General features: G+C 46.1%; 1 protein-coding gene across 2 annotated transcripts in view; it reads right to left on the bottom strand.

Moving 5' to 3' along the window:
- The window catches only part of TOP2B (DNA topoisomerase II beta), a 485217-nt gene that overhangs the window by 328174 nt on the left and 135892 nt on the right, over positions 1–21151 (bottom strand). For both annotated transcript variants that reach the window (XM_069212028.1, XM_069212029.1), the window contains exons 5-8: positions 8729–8874; positions 3135–3232; positions 1830–2042; positions 1567–1740 (exon numbers count right to left, since the gene is read on the bottom strand). In XM_069212028.1, coding sequence (XP_069068129.1) covers positions 1567–1740; positions 1830–2042; positions 3135–3232; positions 8729–8874 — 631 coding nt within the window. The remainder of the gene's footprint in view (positions 1–1566; positions 1741–1829; positions 2043–3134; positions 3233–8728; positions 8875–21151) is intronic.

Here is a 21151-nt window from a genome sequence, read left to right as displayed (position 1 = left end):
TAGATCTTGGTAATTCTTCTGGCTGTCACAGGCATATCAGACGTAAAAAAATGTTTCTAGAAAACCTCAGCAGCTACCGCAACATTCAACTTACTAAGAAATCTTCATGTTATCACAGGCACTAGTAAATTACATTGGCTGCCATGATTTCAAGTATTAAATTCAAAATTTTGGCTCTGAGGCACAAAAGTGGTTTATTATAAAGCTACAAAATGTCTCTCCCAGCATTTTGAGGCATATGTTCCCAACAGGCTCCTAGGTTAATGTACTAGGATTCTATTCCTACTTTCAAAAAGCATTAGAACGAATGTATATGGTACAGTCTATCTAAACACAGCTTGCTTCCGGAGACATATGATGGGCTTGAATGAATTATTGGCATATTTGAAAACCTTGCTTTAGTAAGGCTTGTCTCAGTTTCTACAGCAGTTGGTTGCAATTTTCCTGGCCTTTAACACTGTATAAAACATTACTAACAAACTTTATGAGACTGACATTTACAGTAAATGCTAAGATGAGGTCTGAAGTGTTTAGTCTGAGGTTAATGATAAAAAACACCTTTTGCATTGTGATAGCAGTCCCCCTTAGCAGAAAAGGAACAACACGACATGAAGGACTGCAACTTTCAAATCACCATCAGAAGAATTATTACACACGCTATACACTATACCATGTGGGCCAGCAAAATTCAAGCAGCAAAACTAGATTTATGGCTTAATTAAAAATCAGATGGACACATCAAATTAAAATGATTTTTTTTTTTTTTTAACAAACGAGATTACTGGATTTATTACTTAATTTACATTTATGCATTTAGCCCCATTTACCTTTCTAATTCACATTTTTGTATCATTAAAAGTTAGTGCTGCAAATGGCATTGCACCACATTTATTTAGATGAAAGCTTAGCACATGTTGGGCAACTGATGGGTATTTGTTCGATATTAGGTACCTGCATGCAATGCCACAATACTTATTTCAGTTTAGTTAAACATTATTTTATTTCTAAGGTATTAAACCAAAAGGTATCCAAGCATAGCAATGATTAGCGTTTGTGTGAAAGTTGTTGGGCTAAGTGTTCTGAATCCTGAAGCTGCCCACAGCAGATTTGAGCTTGCTCCAACTCGCCACCACTATACAGAGAACCAGACTCCCGGGCTTTACCCATCCAGTCCAGTAAAGGTTCACAAGCAAATTTTAGTTTTAGCTCCACCTTCCTAAACACAGACCGAAAAGCAACAGACTTTCTACTCAGTCATGCTGAGGTGTAGGTAACCAGGATCAAAGGGTACATGGCAGTGTCGCTGCAGCTAGAAAAAAAGCCAAGCGACATGAAAGGAAATTGCCAGGTTTTTATCCATCTTTCATGGTGTCAGTATTCACAGCAACTGACATGATAACGTTAGTATCAGCTAGGGAATCTTATCAAAACGCCTGTTTTCTGCTGTTTCTATTAAGCAATACAGACCCTGAACCAACAGTTTTCTGCTTGTATTTATATGCCATCGTCAGTAAGCTGATATACTCGATTAGTAAGTATCAGTATCCTAAGCCTTAATACACTCACCTTTGTAGTGGCAATACTATTAACAAAACTGATTTGCTGGAATCCTTTCTCACTTAGAGTGAGACAAACATCCCACCGTTCATTCACAACCTCATGAATAATTTTCAGTGCAACTCCTGTTTCATCTAATTTGTCTTTTACGTAAAGATCTACGTAGCTTCGGAATCCATTTACCTTAAAGACAAAGAAAGACAAAGTATGAAGCAGGTCATCCTAAGCGAGATGTATGCAAGAGCTGCTTTGCGAATTGAACAGAAACTTACAGGGAGTTTTCTTCCATTTAATATGACTTTCACCCCTTTGCATGATCCTGCAATGTCGTAGGCTCGCCTCGTCAATAGGGCCACGGTGTCCGTATCAAGTTTTTCCATTTTAAATTTCGCTAAATCTGGTTGGAATGTTATGCAGGTATAGTCATCGCCGTCAAAAAACTTAATTTTGGGATCTGTCGTCTTCATCATGTTGTTCAGCCAGACCTATCAAAGAAAGAAGATTTAAGCAATACATTGATCAACATAGGAAAAAAATGTTTAATGCTTCCGCCGTATCAATTCGTTTTTTTTTTTGTCCTAATTACAACGCCATGTCCTTGCAGTAGACAGTAGAAATATTACATAATGCAAGAGAAGTGAAGGGAGCAGAATTAGGGGGTTTAAGTTCAAAACTCGAGGACAGATGACAATCTGTAGGAATCATTACTAAATTACTATCCAGATTTTAAGGAAGACTATGGCACAGACTTAGTCCAGAGCAGCAGACTGTAGATCCCTAACTCATTTCTACACAATAGTCAGGGAATAGTGGCAATGTCTGTGTCCATGCCACCTTGTTTCAACACAAAGCAGTGACAGTCACTTACATCTTGTGCAAGGTTCTCATTTCACTAGCACCACAAATTCTCCTGTCACCTGCATCAGTATCAACACGATAAGCCTATCCATCACCACCACCTTTCCAGCATTGGACACAGAACTCACTGGCTTCAAACATTTTTTGGTGCTTTTAGGAGACACAACTGTGTGAAGCACATTCCTACCAACAACCTTCAACCTGCCATGATGTTGCTACTTTACATAACTGTGTGAGAAAGCAAGAGTGTGAATGGAAGGAGAAATTTCCTGAAACACAGAATTGGAGTATACCCATTTAATTATGGAAATTGTGCTTCTAATGTTAAAATAGCAATCAATACAAATAAACAATTGTCTTTTAACAATTTTGCATTCTGGCAGCACAGTAATTAGGACACGTGGAAAGTTCAGCAGATTCCCTTCACCTGAGATGTGCATAACCTGGGCATAAACATTCCATGGAGAAGGGGGCTGCTATGCAGCCACTTTGATAAAGAATGAGAAAGAAATGTGGAGTATCTTGCTGGCACCCAAAGTCACCTGCACCTTAAAAATGCTACTAGGTGATGCCAAGAGTACGGCAGGGTGAGTGTCAAAGTGACTAGATGATAATTTTATACAATGAATATTTTCTCAACTAGTAACAGAACAGGCTTCACAAAACGCCACCATTAACAAATAAATGGAGTCACACAGCCCATGAAACACCACATTTACCTGTTTGAAGCTGTGTTTGTATTCCTTGCAGGCAGTTTCAACTGTAAACTTCGTACTGAATATATTGCAAAGTTTTGCACCGTAACCATTTCGACCACCTAAAGAAGACAAAAATACAGGCTAAAGTTGTATGACTGAATCTATATGTCCCAGGGTTAAAGAATATCAATACAGATTTTGGGTTTTAAACAGTATCATGTCACTAGGGTATGCGTTTGTGCTCCGAAATGGGTTGCAGAGTTGCAACAGGTTACAGATTTCTATCATGGATGGCACAAGCTAATCCTATGCTTAATTTGCTGCATAAATGGCAAAAGACTGCTGTAAGGAAATGCCTCCTTGGCATGGTTACCCCCTGACTTTTTGCCTTTGCTGATGCTATGTTTTGAATTGGAAGTGTGCTGAGGCTTGCTAACCAGGCCCCAGCACCAGTGTTCTTTCCCTAACCTGTACTTTTGTATCCACAATTGGCACACCCTGGCATCCAGATAAGTCCCTTGTAACTGGTACCCCTAGTACCAAGGGCCCTGATGCCAGGGAAGGTCTCTAAGGGCTGCAGCATGTTTTATGCCACCCTAGAGACCCCTCACTCAGCACAGACACACTGCTTACCAGCTTGTGTGTGCTAGTGAGAACAAAATGAGTAAGTCGACATGGCACTCCCCTCAGGGTGCCATGCCAGCCTCTCACTGCCTATGCAGTATAGGTAAGACACCCCTCTAGCAGGCCTTACAGCCCTAAGGCAGGGTGCACTATACCATAGGTGAGGGCACCAGTGCATGAGCACTGTGCCCCTACAGTGTCTAAGCCAAACCTTAGACATTGTAAGTGCAGGGTAGCCATAAGAGTATATGGTCTGGGAGTCTGTCATGCACGAACTCCACAGCACCATAATGGCTACACTGAAAACTGGGAAGTTTGGTATCAAACTTCTCAGCACAATAAATGCACACTGATGCCAGTGTACATTTTATTGTAAAACACACCCCAGAGGGCACCTTAGAGGTGCCCCCTGAAATTGTATCCAACTATCTGTGTAGGCTGACTGGTTCCAGCAGCCTGCCACACTAGAGACATGTTGCTGGCCCCATGGGGAGAGTGACTTTGTCACTCTGAGGCCAGTAACAAAGCCTGCACTGGGTGGAGATGCTAACACCTCCCCCAGGCAGGAGCTGTAACACCTGGCGGTGAGCCTCAAAGGCTCACCCCTTTGTTCCAGCACCGCAGGACACTCCAGCTAGTGGAGTTGCCCGCCCCCTCCGGCCACGGCCCCCACTTTTGGCGGCAAGGCCAGAGGAAATAACGAAAACAACAAGGAGGAGTCACTGGCCAGTCAGGACAGCCCCTAAGGTGTCCTGAGCTGAAGTGACTAACTTTTAGAAATCCTCCATCTTGCAGATGGAGGATTCCCCCAATAGGATTAGGGATGTGACCCCCTCCCCTTAGGAGGAGGCACAAAGAGGGTGTACTCACCCTCAGGGCTAGTAGCCATTGGCTACTAACCCCCCCCAGACCTAAACACGCCCTTGAATTTAGTATTTAAGGGCTTCCCTGAACCTAAGAATTTAGATTCCTGCAACTTATCTGAAGAAGAGGACTGCTGAGCTGAAAACCCCTGCAGAAGAAGAAAGAAGACACCAACTGCTTTGGCCCCAGTCCTACCGGCCTGTCTCCTGCCTTCCAAAGAAACCTGCTCCAGCGACGCTTTCCCAAGGACCAGCGACCCCTGAATCCTCAGAGGACAGTGGCACTGCTCCAAAAGAACTGCAACTTTGTTTCAAGAAGCAGATTTAAAGACCCCTGCAAATCCCCGCAAGAAGCGTGAGACTTGCAACACTGCACCCGGCAACCCCGACTCGACTGGTGGAGAACAAACAACTCAGGGAGGACTGTCCGGCGACTCCGAGACTGTGAGTAACCAAAGTTGTCCCCCCTGAGCCCCCACAGCGACGCCTGCAGAGGGAATCCAGAGGCTCCCCCTGACCGCGACTGCCTGATTCTAAAGTCCAGACGGCTGGAAAAGACCCTGCACCCGCAGCCCCCAGCACCTGAAGGAACGGAACTTCTGTGCAGGAGTGACCCTCAGGAGGCCCTCTCCCTTGCCCAGGTGGTGGCGACCCCGAGGAGCCCCCCCCTTGCCTGCCTGCACCGCTGAAGAGACCCCTTGGTCTCCCATTGAAATCTACAGAGAACCCGACGCTTGTTTACACACTGCACCCGGCCGCCCCCGCGCTGCTGAGGGTGTACTTTTTGTGTGGACTTGTGTCCCCCACGGTGCCCTACAAAACCCCCCTGGTCTGCCCTCCGAAGACGCGGGTACTTACCTGCAGGCAGACTGGAACCGGGGCACCCCCTTCTCTCCACTGAAGCCTATGCGTTTTGGGCACCTCTAACCTTTGCACCTTACCGGCCCTGAGCTGCTGGTGTGATAACTTTGGGGTTGCTCTGAACCCCCAACGGTGGGCTACCTTGGACCCAAAACTGAGACCTGTAAGTGATTTACTTACCTGCTAAAAATAACAATACTTTACCTCCCCCAGGAACTGTGAAAATTGCACTGTGTCCACTTTTAAAACCGCTTTTTGTGTTTTATGTAAAAAGTATAAGTGCTACTGTAATTATTCAAAGTTCCTAAAGTACTTACCTGCAATACCTTTCAAATGAGATATTACATGTAGAATTTGAACCTGTGGTTCTTAAAATAAACTAAGAAAATATATTTTTCTATAACAAAACCTATTGGCTGGATTTGTCTCTGAGTGTGTGTTTTCTCATTTATTGCCTGTGTGTATGTACAACAAATGCTTAACACTACTCCTTGGATAAGCCTACTGCTCGACCACACTACCACAAAATAGAGCATTAGTATTATCTCTTTTTACCACTATCTTACCTCTAAGGGGAACCCTTGGACTATTCCTTACTTTGAAATAGTGCATACAGAGCCAACTACCTACAACTGCCCTTTGCTAGATTGGAGTGGATAGCACAGTGTTAATCCTATGCTTAAAAATGTTCTAGAAAAACAGGCATTTGAGGTGAGCTATTGCTGCAGGGAGCTGTGTACAAGAGCTGCTCTCCACCTAAACTTGGGAACCACCCTGTATAAGCACAAATCCATTAAAACAATGTTTGGTATGTCCTGAAAATCTGGTGGAGTGCATCCAGCCGTATTGTCTAATAAGGACCCTGGTGGTCATTGCACAAGTGACAAAGTATATGGTGTCCAGGCAAGAAAGAAAAATCAGTTCAGGTGCACATGACGTGCCCACTGTCAATTCTCTTGAATTCTGGCGGACCTGGAGGGAAGGGGTTAGATTTTGCAGTGTAAATGGAGGCCTGCATCACAAGGCTCGCTGGAGAGGGATTCTAGAGAAGTATTCAGGCACCTGATATTCTGCAAATCTTGATTATCTGACAGCATCAGTATAGGCAGAGTATAAATAGTAAGCTATGTATTGCATCACAGATAACACAAATAACCTTGCATCCTCCTGAAGAATTGATAAAGAGGTAAATGACCTGGGGGTGCCTTTCCTCCCCAAATGGCAGAATCCTTGCGATAGTACAATATGTAGGGTGAATCCTAACCAAAAAGGATCCCAATAAGAGGTTGGAATGACTGGCAAGGACTGTGGCACAGGCGTGGAAGCAAGGCTTCGTGCCAGAACTGGAGTAGGCTAACTTCCTCCAAGGTCCGTCAATGCTAGGAAATGACAAGACAGAAGCAATGTAACTAAAGCCCCACTAGGTCCATGGCACCTGAAGGTGATTCAGAGGGCGCTGGAATATTTTTTATTATCTGCAGCATGGTCTCCTTGAAGGTCTTAACTTGCTTTGCAGTGTACAAACCCCACGGTTTTGCTTGTACATGTAATGTTTGACCATTAGTGGCAGTAAATTACTGTTGATGCATTTGTAATCCACACAAGAATTGTTCAGATGCAAGCACACCCTCTCAAAGTTATTTTTGTGATAAACTTCTAAAGAAAAAAAAAAAGTTCAAAAACGATTCAGAAAAGGAAGGCAAAGCCAGCATCCGACTTATAAAACAGATCCTCATAATCTTGGGAGAGGTTGGTGTATGTCGAAGAGATTGTTATTTTTCCATTTATTGCCCATCAACTTAATATTGAATTACATAACAAGAGGGACCAGGACCGACTTAGATCGCCACCACTTTGGTGCTCAGCGAGGTGAAGTTTGGTTTCTTGATAGCGGATGTTCTTGTGACACATCGGGGAGCATCTGTCACAAGACTTGGAGTCATGTTCAGTGCAGGTCAGATGTTATGCAGATCCATAAAAGACATGCTTTCAGTACACCGTTTAAAAACCTGCTGCTGTCTGGTCTACCTAAATACTACCAGGAAAAGGGCTTCATAATTACTGAAATCACAGGTGAAAATCTCATGATCTGCAAAGGGCACAGAGAAGTAGAACTGACAGTAAGCAGGGGTGGCGCCTTCATCAGGCTCTGTGTGTTCTAGCTCTCAATCAGACCTAAGCTGTAAGAAAGGCCACAAATGGCGCTTGGTGACATCCCTACCCAGTCTGCCACCTGTAGAGATTCACAAGTTGAGAAATCTTCTATTAAAAGTATTCATCAGAAAGCCAGACTACAAAAAATATGTATCATCAAAGTCCATTTTACTCGCAAAATAACATCTAAGACTCGATGCTTTGAGATAACCTTTGGACATGGTAGGATAAAGTAAAAGCAGTAACAAAGAAAACTATAAAATCCTGTTTAAAGAAAACACAGCTGAATTAAAAAAACTAAGGTAAAAGTGCATTCTAAAAATGGTGAGCGTGTCAACATAACAAACTTGTCTAAACTATGGTCATAAAAGCAGGCACATCTACAGGAACACAACAGTGGAATAACTTGTAATTGTGACAAAGCCATGAAGAACTTTGGAGTAAAAGCGGAGACCAGCTCACATCTTCATAAGTGAATCGTTCTCTGCGGGCCAAAGGGCCTAATTTAAATTTTTTTTATGCTCCTTTGTGTCATGTAAAATGGCAGCAGTGCAAACAAGGGAAAAGGCACAGCAGCATCATCTAAGAGGCGCTGAGAAAAGGTAGCGGTTCTAATGGACAACTTCATACACTGTTTTAACTACCATGCGCTCCACTGGCACCTGGCTCACATTTTAAATCTCATAGTGGACAGGGGGGTTCCCAAAGAAGTAGAGTACAGAGTCTATCTACAAAGTTTTCACAAGCCAACATCTCTTCTGAGGGCATCTCAGAATCCTTCTACCTCGGGGCATTGCCATAGTCATTAATATAGATGCTTGCATGAATCGCATGGCTGGGGACCTCAGCCTTCGAAAACTCTAAAACGTCTCAGGTCAATAAAATGAGTGTTAATGACCAGAGTCATAATAAAGATCTTAGTTAGAACACCAACAAATTTCAAGACTGCAGAGGCATAGCTGGTCAAAACATTTTCAACATTAGAATACATTTTAAGGACAAACTAGTTTTGGTTACAATTCCAACTGGGGATTTATTACAAAAAAAAGAAGAGGCATTCATGATATACAAATGACCAAATGAAGAACGAAGAATCAATTACTTAAGTCTTACCGGTCACCTTCTTCTCTTCGTCATCATAGTTACTAGACGTTAAAAGCTGCCCAAAGATTAAAGCTGGAACATACACTTTTTCAACCTTGTGTTCCACAACTGGAATGCCTTTTCCATTGTTCCATATGCTGATGATATTTGCATCGCTGAAACCAAAGTGATATTTTACAGCAAACTGCTAAAAAAATAAGACAGCCTACGCAGCCACATTCCTAGTCATGCACCAAAGGATCACATTTTACAAACATCATGAATAGAAAATGCCACCAAGTAGTTAATCTTTGGACATTACAAAAGCTGCAGTGTATTTGTTATTTCTTTCAGCTGCAGAAGGACACATTGATGACATGATTTTAAAAAAGAAATATAGTTTTAGCACGACTGGATATTCAGATGTTTTCAAGAATATTGCCACTTAGTGGTTTGTCAGAAAAAGAAAATGTTACTTACCAGTAGACATCTGTTCGTGGCATGTAGTGCTGTAGATTTACATGCTGTGCACAGCTCACCATCTAGTGTTGGGTTCGGAGTAGTATAACTTGTTTTTCTTCTAAGAAACTTTTTAAGTCACAGGATCGAGTAACTCCTCCTTTCGGTAATACTGCGCATGGGCATCGAGTCCTTTGTTAGACTGTTTCTCCGCAGGCATGAGAGTGAAGTAGTGAAAATAAAGAATAGAATGGAAAAGATGTCCATGCTATGTTATTTACATATGTACATTTACATATTATTAAATTGCAAAATCTACATGCGTCCGAGGAGGAGGGAGAGCGCATGTGAATCTGCAGCACTACATGCCACTAACCGATGTTTACTGGTAAGTAACATTTTCCGCTCGATGGCATGTGTATCTGTAGATACACATGTTGTGCATAGACTGTAAAGCAGTCCCTCCATAAAGCGGTGGTTAGCGTGCAGGCGTGCTATTCTTTTATATAGATGCACCTTTTTCCCCTAGTGGAGTGTGCTCTCGGTGGTACAGGTAACTGTCATTTAGCTTTACTAAAGCAAGTCTGAATACATTTGACTATCCATCTAGCTATAGTTGTTTTAAATAGGGGCGCTCCTTTGTGTGGCAAAGAGAAACCCACAAAAAGTGGTTTTGTTTTCCTATTTTTTTTTTTTTTGTTTGTTCTATCTACATAATACATACGAGCCCTTTTAACATTTAGAGCATGTAGAGCTCTTTCTGCTACTGAATCTGGTTGTGGAAAGAAAACTGGCAATTCTATTGTTTGATTAATATGGAATTATGAAATTACCTTTGGAAGGAATTTTGGATTTCTTAACACAATTTTTTTCTTTATGAACTTGAAAGAAAGGTTCTTCTAAAGTTAAAGCTTGGAGCTCACTGACATGTCCAAGGGAGGTGATAGCGATTTAAAAAAGCTACTTTCCATGAAAGGAATTGTAGGGAACAGGAGTAAAATGGCTCAAACGGTGGAGCCATAAGCCTTGTGAGTACAATGTTAAGATTTCAAGATGGGGCTGGAGGAATTCTAGGTGGAATTATTCTTTTTAGTCCTTCCATAAATGTTTGTATAACTGGAATTTTAAACAAGGAAATATGCTGTCTATTTTGAAGCTATCCAGCTATGGCTACTAAATATAAACAAATAGATGAGTAAGCTAGATTTGCTTTTTGGAATTGTAATAGATATTGTACAATGCTTTGTACTGTTAGTTTGAGAGGGTCAATATTTTTTTTGTTTGGCAATAGCAAACAAACCGTTTCCATTCTACCGCAAAATATTGTCTAGTTGTAGGTCTGCATGCTTGTTTAAGGCTATCCATATATTCCTGTGTTAACTGTAAATATCCAAATTCTATGACCTCAGGAGCCATATCGCTAGGTTGAGTGATTTGGGATTTTGATTTTTTATTTGACCCTGTCTTTGTGTCAGGAGGTCTGGTCTGTTGGGAAGCTTCTGATGTGGAAAAACAGAGATCCAAAAGTGTTGTGAACCATGGTTGATGTGCCCATGTAGGGGCCACTAGAATCATGTTGAGGGAAGATTGTTTTATCTTCCAGACCAGAAATGGTAAGAGTGGGAAAGGGGAAAAAGCATAAGCAAATATCCCTGACCAACTCATCCACAGAGCATTGCCCTCGGATTGAGGGGTGTGGGTACCTGGAGACGTTTTGCCATTTTTTTGTTTTGATAAGTTGCTAATAGGTCTATTTGAGGTGTTCCCCACTTTTGGAAGTACTGGTGATGGACTTGTGGGTGGAGATCACACTCCTGTGTTTGTAGCATCATCATGCTTAGCAGTTCTGCGAAGTGATTGTCTGTCCCTAGGAGATATTTTGATATTATGTGAATGTGGTGATGAACTGCCCATTTCCATATTGTTTGTGTAAAATAGGACAGTTGATGAGATTGTGTCACTGTAAGGAAATGCCTCCTTGGCATGGTTGCCCCCTGACTTTTTGCCTTTGCTGATGCTATGTTTACAATTGAAAGTGTGCTGAGGCCTGCTAACCAGGCCCCAGCACCAGTGTTCTTTCCCTAACCTGTACTTTTGTATCCACAATTGGCAGACCCTGGCATCCAGATAAGTCCCTTGTAACTGGTACTTCTAGTACCAAGGGCCCTGATGCCAAGGAAGGTCTCTAAGGGCTGCAGCATGTCTTATGCCACCCTGGAGACCTCTCACTCAGCACAGACACCCTGCTTGCCAGCTTGTGTGTGCTAGTGAGGACAAAACGAGTAAGTCGACATGGCACTCCCCTCAGGGTGCCATGCCAGCCTCTCACTGCCTATGCAGTATAGGTAAGACACCCCTCTAGCAGGCCTTACAGCCCTAAGGCAGGGTGCACTATACCATAGGTGAGGGTACCAGTGCATGAGCATGGTACCCCTACAGTGTCTAAACAAAACCTTAGACATTGTAAGTGCAGGGTAGCCATAAGAGTATATGGTCTGGGAGTCTGTCAAACACGAACTCCACAGCACCATAATGGCTACACTGAAAACTGGGAAGTTTGGTATCAAACTTCTCAGCACAATAAATGCACACTGATGCCAGTGTACATTTTATTGTAAAATACACCACAGAGGGCACCTTAGAGGTGCCCCCTGAAACTTAACCGACTATCTGTGTAGGCTGACTAGTTCCAGCAGCCTGCCACACTAGAGACATGTTGCTGGCCCCATGGGGAGAGTGCCTTTGTCACTCTGAGGCCAGTAACAAAGCCTGCACTGGGTGGAGATGCTAACACCTCCCCCAGGCAGGAGCTGTAACACCTGGCGGTGAGCCTCAAAGGCTCACCCCTTTGTCACAGCCCAGCAGGGCACTCCAGCTTAGTGGAGTTGCCCGCCCCCTCCGGCCACGGCCCCCACTTTTGGCGGCAAGGCTGGAGGGAACAAAGAAAGCAACAAGGAGGAGTCACTGGCCAGTCAGGACAGCCCCTAAGGTGTCCTGAGCTGAAGTGACTAACTTTTAGAAATCCTCCATCTTGCAGATGGAGGATTCCCCCAATAGGGTTAGGATTGTGACCCCCTCCCCTTGGGAGGAGGCACAAAGAGGGTGTACCCACCCTCAGGGCTAGTAGCCATTGGCTACTAACCCCCCAGACCTAAACACGCCCTTAAATTTAGTATTTAAGGGCTACCCTGAACCCTAGAAAATTAGATTCCTGCAAACTACAAGAAGAAGGACTGCCTAGCTGAAAACCCCTGCAGAGGAAGACCAGAAGACGACGACTGCCTTGGCTCCAGAAACTCACCGGCCTGTCTCCTGCCTTCCAAAGAACTCTGCTCCAGCGACGCCTTCCAAGGGACCAGCGACCTCTGAATCCTCTGAGGACTGCCCTGCTTCGAAAAAGACAAGAAACTCCCGAGGACAGCGGACCTGCTCCAAAAAGACTGCAACTTTATCCAAAGGAGCAGCCTTAAAGAACCCTGCAATCTCCCCGCAAGAAGCGTGAGACTTGCAACACTGCACCCGGCGACCCCGACTCGGCTGGTGGAGAACCAACACCTCAGGGAGGACCCCCGGACTACTCTACGACTGTGAGTACCAAAACCTGTCCCCCCTGAGCCCCCACAGCGCCGCCTGCGGAGGGAATCCCGAGGCTCCCCCTGACCGCGACTCTCTGAAACCTAAGTCCCGACGCCTGGAAGAGACCCTGCACCCGCAGCCCCCAGGACCTGAAGGACCGGACTTTCACTGGAGAAGTGACCCCCAGGAGTCCCTCTCCCTTGCCCAAGTGGAGGTTTCCCCGAGGAAGCCCCCCCTTGCCTGCCTGCAGCGCTGAAGAGATCCGTTGATCTCTCAGACTAACATTGCGAACCCGACGCTTGTTTCTACACTGCACCCGGCCGCCCCCGCGCTGCTGAGGGTGAAATTTCTGTGTGGGCTTGTGTCCCCCCCGGTGCCCTACAAAACCCCCCTGGTCTGCCCTCCGAAGACGCGGGTACTTACCTGCAAGCAGACCGGAACCGGGGCACCCCCTTCTCTCCATTCTAGCCTATGTGTTTTGGGCACCACTTTGAACTCTGCACCTGACCGGCCCTGAGCTGCTGGTGTGGTGACTTTGGGGTTGCTCTGAACCCCCAACGGTGGGCTACCTTGGACCAAGAACTGAACCCTGTAAGTGTCTTACTTACCTGGAAAAACTAACAAAAACTTACCTCCCCCAGGAACTGTGAAAATTGCACTAAATGTCCACTTTTAAAGTAGCTATTTGTCAATAACTTGAAAAGTATACATGCAATTGAAATGATTCAAAGTTCCTAATGTACTTACCTGCAATACCTTTCAAACAAGATATTACATGTTAAATTTGAACCTGTGGTTCTTAAAATAAACTAAGAAAATATATTTTTCTATAACAAAACCTATTGGCTGGATTTGTCTCGGAGTGTGTGTACCTCATTTATTGTCTATGTGTATGTACAACAAATGCTTAACACTACTCCTTGGATAAGCCTACTGCTCGACCACACTACCACAAAATAGAGCATTAGTATTATCTATTTTTACCACTATTTTACCTCTAAGGGGAACCCTTGGACTCTGTGCATGCTATTCCTTACTTTGAAATAGCACATACAGAGCCAACTTCCTACATTGGTGGATCAGCGGTGGGGTACAAGACTTTACATTTGCTGGACTACTCAGCCAATACCTGATCACACGACAAATTCCAAAATTGTCATTAGAAATTGATTTTTGCAATTTGAAAAGTTTTCTAAATTCTTAAAAGACCTGCTAGGGCCTTGTGTTAGATCCTGTTTAGCATTTCTTTTAGAGTTTAAAAGTTTGTAAAAGTTTGAATTAGATTCTAGAACCAGTTGTAGATTCTTAAAAAGTATTCCAACTTTTAGAAGCAAAATGTCTAGCACAGATGTGACTGTGGTGGAACTCGACACCACACCTTACCTCCATCTTAAGATGAGGGAGCTAAGGTCACTCTGTAAAATAAAGAAAATAACAATGGGCCCCAAACCTACCAAAATACAGCTCCAGGAGCTTTTGGCAGAGTTTGAAAAGGCCAACCCCTCTGAAGGTGGCAACTCAGAGGAAGAGGATAGTGACTTGGAGGACAATTCCCCCCTACCAGTCCTATCTAGGGAGAACAGGGTCCCTCAAACCCTGACTCCAAAAATAATAGTCAGAGATGCTGGCTCCCTCACAGGAGAGACCAACACCTCTGAAATCACTGAGGATAACTCCAGTGAAGAGGACATCCAGTTAGCCAGGATGGCCAAAAGATTGGCTTTGGAAAGACAGATCCTAGCCATAGAGAGGGAAAGACAAGAGATGGGCCTAGGACCCATCAATGGTGGCAGCAACATAAATAGGGTCAGAGATTCTCCTGACATGTTGAAAATCCCTAAAGGGATTGTAACTAAATATGAAGATGGTGATGACATCACCAAATGGTTCACAGCTTTTGAGAGGGCTTGTGTAACCAGAAAAGTGAACAGATCTCACTGGGGTGCTCTCCTTTGGGAAATGTTCACAGGAAAGTGTAGGGATAGACTCCTCACACTCTCTGGACAAGATGCAGAATCTTATGACCTCATGAAGGGTACCCTGATTGAGGGCTTTGGATTCTCCACTGAGGAGTATAGGATTAGATTCAGGGGGGCTAAATAATCCTCGAGCCAGACCTGGGTTGACTTTGTAGACTACTCAGTAAAAACACTAGATGGTTGGATTCAAGGCAGTGGTGTAAGTAATTATGATGGGCTGTACAATTTATTTGTGAAAGAACACCTGTTAAGTAATTGTTTCAATGATAAACTGCATCAGCATCTGGTAGACCTAGGACCAATTTCTCCCCAAGAATTGGGAAAGAAGGCGGACCATTGGGTCAAGACAAGGGTGTCCAAGACTTCCACAGGGGGTGACCAAAAGAAAGGGGTCACAAAACCTCCCCAGGGGAAAGGTGGTGAGACAGCCAAAAATAAAAATAGTAAAGAGTCTTCTAAAGGCCCCCAAAAACCTGCACAGGAGGGTGGGCCCAGAGCCTCTTCACAAAACAATCCTGGGTACAAGGGTAAAAACTTTGATCCCAAAAAGGCCTGGTGTCGAAACTGTAGTCAGTCTGGACACCAAACTGGAGACAAGGCCTGTCCCAAGAAAAGTTCCACTCCAAACTCCAATCCAGGTAACACTGGAATGGCTAGTCTCCAAGTGGGATCAACAGTGTGCCCAGAGCAAATCAGGGTCCACACTGAAGCTACTCTAGTCTCTGAGGGCGGGGTGGATTTAGCCACACTAGCTGCCTGGCCCCCTAACATGCAAAAATACAGGCAGCAGCTCTTTATTAATGGGACAAGTGTAGAGGGCCTGAGGGATACAGGTGCCAGTGTCACCATGGTGACAGAGAAACTGGTTTCCCCTGGCCAATACCTGACTGGAAAAACCTATACAGTCACCAACGCTGACAATCAAACTAAAGCACATCCCATGGCAATGGTAACTTTAGAATGGGGAGGGGTCAATGGCCTGAAACAGGTGGTGGTCTCCTCAAACATCCCAGTAGACTGTCTGCTTGGAAATGACCTGGAGTCCTCAGCATGGGCTGAGGTAGAACTAAAAACCCATGCAGCCATGCTGGGTATCCCTGAACTGGTGTGTGTAAAAACAAGAGCACAATGCAAGGCACAGGGTGAAAAAGTAGAGCTGGAGTCTGGAAAAATGGCCCAGCCTACCAAGAGAAAAGGAAAGTCAGTTGGGAAACCAACTGCAACACAGTCAGAAAAAGGGAACCTCTCTTCTCAGGAAGAAGTTCTGCCCTCTGAGGGAACTGAGCCTTTGGAGCTTGAACCTTATCAGGTTGAGCTCTTAGGCCCAGGGGGACCCTCAAGGGAGGAGCTGTGTAAGGGACAAGAAACCTGTCCCTCTCTTGAAGGCCTTAGGCAGCAAGCTGCTGAAGAGTCCAAGGGCAAGAAAAATGGAACACATAGGGTCTATTGGGAAGATGGACTCCTGTACACTGAGGCCAGAGACCCCAAACCTGGTGCCACTATGAGAGTGGTAGTGCCTCAGTCGTTCAGAGAGTTTATTCTGACCTTAGCCCATGATATTCCCCTTGCTGGGCATTTGGGACAAACCAAGACGTGGGAGAGGTTAGTCAACCACTTCTACTGGCCCAATATGTCCCAGAAGGTTAAGGAGTTTTGCCTCTCCTGCCCCACCTGTCAATCCAGTGGTAAGACAGGTGGGCACCCAAAGGCCCCCCTCATTCCACTTCCAGTGGTGGGGGTCCCCTTTGAAAGAGTGGGTGTGGACATAGTTGGTCCACTGGAACCTCCCACAGCCTCAGGAAATATGTACATCCTAGTAGTAGTGGATCATGCTACTAGGTATCCTGAAGCTATTCCCCTTAGGTCGACTACTGCCCCTGCAGTAGCCAAGGCCCTCATTGGTATCTTTACCAGAGTGGGTTTCCCTAAGGAGGTGATGTCTGACAGAGGTACCAACTTCATGTCAGCATACCTAAAACACATGTGGAATGAGTGTGGAGTGACATACAAATTCACTACACCATACCATCCACAAACTAATGGCTTGGTTGAGAGATTCAACAAGACATTAAAAGGCATGATCATGGGGCTCCCAGAAAAACTCAAAAGGAGATGGGATGTCCTCTTGCCATGTCTGCTTTTCGCTTACAGAGAGGTGCCACAGAAGGGAGTAGGATTCTCACCCTTTGAACTTCTGTTTGGCCACCCTGTAAGGGGACCACTTGCTCTTGTTAAAGAAGGCTGGGAGAGACCTCTCCATGAGCCTAAACAAGACATAGTGGACTATGAACTTGGCCTTCGCTCTAGAATGGCAGAGTACATGGAAAAGGCAACCAAAAACCTTGAGGCCAGCCAACAGCTCCAGAAGTTTTGGTATGACCAAAAGGCTGCACTGGTTGAGTTCCAACCAGGGCAGAAAGTCTGGGTTCTGGAGCCTGTGGCTCCCAGGGCACTCCAGGACAAATGGAGTGGCCCTTACCCAGTGCTAGAAAGGAAGAGTCAGGTCACCTACCTGGTGGACCTGGGCACAAGCAGGAGCCCCAAGAGGGTGATCCATGTGAACCGCCTTAAGCTCTTCCATGACAGGGCTGATGTGAATCTGTTGATGGTAACAGATGAGGATCAGGAGGCAGAGAGTGAACCTCTCCCTGATCTTCTGTCATCAGACCCAAAAGATGGCACAGTAGATGGAGTGATCTACTCAGACACCCTCTCTGGCAAACAGCAAGCTGATTGTAGGAGAGTCCTACAACAGTTTCCTGAACTCTTCTCCTTAACCCCTGGTCAGACACACCTGTGTACCCATGATGTGGACACAGGAGACAGCATGCCTGTCAAAAACAAAATCTTTAGACAGTCTGACCATGTTAAGGAAAGCATCAAGGTGGAAGTCCACAAGATGCTGGAATTGGGAGTAATTGAGCGCTCCGACAGCCCCTGGGCTAGCCCAGTGGTCTTAGTCCCCAAACCTCACACCAAAGATGGAAAGAAAGAGATGAGGTTTTGTGTGGACTACAGAGGGCTCAATTCTGTCACCAAGACAGATGCTCATCCAATTCCTAGAGCTGATGAGCTCATAGACAAATTAGGTGCTGCCAAATTCTTAAGTACCTTTGACTTGACAGCAGGGTACTGGCAAATAAAAATGGCACCTGGAGCAAAAGAGAAAACAGCATTCTCCACACCTGATGGGCATTATCAGTTTACTGTTATGCCCTTTGGTTTAAAGAATGCCCCTGCCACCTTCCAAAGGTTGGTGAATCAAGTACTTGCTGGCTTGGAGTCCTTTAGCACAGCTTATCTTGATGATATTGCTGTCTTTAGCTCCACCTGGCAGGATCACCTAGTCCACCTGAAGAAGGTTTTGAAGGCTCTGCAATCTGCAGGCCTCTCTATCAAGGCATCCAAATGCCAGATAGGGCAGGGAACTGTGGTTTACTTGGGCCACCTTGTAGGTGGAGGCCAAGTTCAGCCACTTCAACCCAAGATCCAGACTATTCTGGACTGGGTAGCTCCAAAAACCCAGACTCAAGTCAGGGCATTCCTTGGCTTGACTGGGTATTACAGGAGGTTTGTGAAGGGATATGGATCCATTGTGACAGCCCTCACTGAACTCACCTCCAAGAAAATGCCCAAGAAAGTGAACTGGACTGTGGAATGCCAACAGGCCTTTGACACCCTGAAACAAGCAATGTGCTCAGCACCAGTTCTAAAAGCTCCAGATTATTCTAAGCAGTTCATTGTGCAGACTGATGCCTCTGAACATGGGATAGGGGCAGTTTTGTCCCAAACAAATGATGATGGCCTTGACCAGCCTGTTGCTTTCATTAGCAGGAGGTTACTCCCCAGGGAGCAGCGTTGGGAGTGCCATTGAGAGGGAGGCCTTTGCTGTGGTTTGGTCCCTGAAGAAGGTGAGACCATACCTCTTTGGGACTCACTTCCTAGTTCAAACTGACCACAGACCTCTCAAATGGCTGATGCAAATGAAAGGTGAAAATCCTAAACTGTTGAGGTGGTCCATCTCCCTACAGGGAATGGACTTTATAGTGGAACACAGACCTGGGACTGCCCATACCAATGCAGATGGCCTTTCCAGGTTCTTCCACTTAGAAAATGAAGACTCTCTTGGGAAAGGTTAGTCTCATCCTCTTTCGTTTGGGGGGGGGGGGGGGGGGGGGGGGGGTTGTGTAAGGAAATGCCTCCTTGGCATGGTTGCCCCCTGACTTTTTGCCTTTGCTGATGCTATGTTTACAATTGAAAGTGTGCTGAGGCCTGCTAACCAGGCCCCAGCACCAGTGTTCTTTCCCTAACCTGTACTTTTGTATCCACAATTGGCAGACCCTGGCATCCAGATAAGTCCCTTGTAACTGATACTTCTAGTACCAAGGGCCCTGATGCCAAGGAAGGTCTCTAAGGGCTGCAGCATGTCTTATGCCACCCTGGAGACCTCTCACTCAGCACAGACACCCTGCTTGCCAGCTTGTGTGTGCTAGTGAGGACAAAACGAGTAAGTCGACATGGCACTCCCCTCAGGGTGCCATGCCAGCCTCTCACTGCCTATGCAGTATAGGTAAGACACCCCTCTAGCAGGCCTTACAGCCCTAAGGCAGGGTGCACTATACCATAGGTGAGGGTACCAGTGCATGAGCATGGTACCCCTACAGTGTCTAAACAAAACCTTAGACATTGTAAGTGCAGGGTAGCCATAAGAGTATATGGTCTGGGAGTCTGTCAAACACGAACTCCACAGCACCATAATGGCTACACTGAAAACTGGGAAGTTTGGTTTCAAACTTCTCAGCACAATAAATGCACACTGATGCCAGTGTACATTTTATTGTAAAATACACCACAGAGGGCACCTTAGAGGTGCCCCCTGAAACTTAACCGACTATCTGTGTAGGCTGACTAGTTCCAGCAGCCTGCCACACTAGAGACATGTTGCTGGCCCCATGGGGAGAGTGCCTTTGTCACTCTGAGGCCAGTAACAAAGCCTGCACTGGGTGGAGATGCTAACACCTCCCCCAGGCAGGAGCTGTAACACCTGGCGGTGAGCCTCAAAGGCTCATCCCTTTGTCACAGCCCAGCAGGGCACTCCAGCTTAGTGGAGTTGCCCGCCCCCTCCGGCCACGGCCCCCACTTTTGGCGGCAAGGCTGGAGGGAACAAAGAAAGCAACAAGGAGGAGTCACTGGCCAGTCAGGACAGCCCCTAAGGTGTCCTGAGCTGAAGTGACTAACTTTTAGAAATCCTCCATCTTGCAGATGGAGGATTCCCCCAATAGGGTTAGGATTGTGACCCCCTCCCCTTGGGAGGAGGCACAAAGAGGGTGTACCCACCCTCAGGGCTAGTAGCCATTGGCTACTAACCCCCCAGACCTAAACACGCCCTTAAATTTAGTATTTAAGGGCTACCCTGAACCCTAGAAAATTAGATTCCTGCAAACTACAAGAAGAAGGACTGCCTAGCTGAAAACCCCTGCAGAGGAAGACCAGAAGACGACGACTGCCTTGGCTCCAGAAACTCACCGGCCTGTCTCCTGCCTTCCAAAGAACTCTGCTCCAGCGACGCCTTCCAAGGGACCAGCGACCTCTGAATCCTCTGAGGACTGCCCTGCTTCGAAAAAGACAAGAAACTCCCGAGGACAGCGGACCTGCTCCAAAAAGACTGCAACTTTATCCAAAGGAGCAGCCTTAAAGAACCCTGCAATCTCCCCGCAAGAAGCGTGAGACTTGCAACACTGCACCCGGCGACCCCGACTCGGCTGGTGGAGAACCAACACCTCAGGGAGGACCCCCGGACTACTCTACGACTGTGAGTACCAAAACCTGTCCCCCCTGAGCCCCCACAGCGCCGCCTGCGGAGGGAATCCCGAGGCTCCCCCTGACCGCGACTCTCTGAAACCTAAGTCCCGACGCCTGGAAGAGACCCTGCACCCGCAGCCCCCAGGACCTGAAGGACCGGACTTTCACTGGAGAAGTGACCCCCAGGAGTCCCTCTCCCTTGCCCAAGTGGAGGTTTCCCCGAGGAAGCCCCCCCTTGCCTGCCTGCAGCGCTGAAGAGATCCCTAGATCTCCCATTGACTTCCATTACAAACCCGACGCTTGTTTCTACACTGCACCCGGCCGCCCCCGCGCTGCTGAGGGTGAAATTTCTGTGTGGGCTTGTGTCCCCCCCGGTGCCCTACAAAACCCTCCTGGTCTGCCCTCCGAAGACGCGGGTACTTACCTGCAAGCAGACCGGAACCGGGGCACCCCCTTCTCTCCATTCTAGCCTATGTGTTTTGGGCACCACTTTGAACTCTGCACCTGACCGGCCCTGAGCTGCTGGTGTGGTGACTTTGGGGTTGCTCTGAACCCCCAACGGTGGGCTACCTTGGACCAAGAACTAAGCCCTGTAAGTGTCTTACTTACCTGGTTAACCTAACAAATACTTACCTCC

This window comes from Pleurodeles waltl, chromosome 10 (assembly GCF_031143425.1).
Source record: "Pleurodeles waltl isolate 20211129_DDA chromosome 10, aPleWal1.hap1.20221129, whole genome shotgun sequence".
Lineage (NCBI taxonomy): Eukaryota > Metazoa > Chordata > Amphibia > Caudata > Salamandridae > Pleurodeles > Pleurodeles waltl.
Note: the sequence above shows the minus strand (reverse complement) of the source record. Positions and strands in the feature narration are given on the sequence as shown.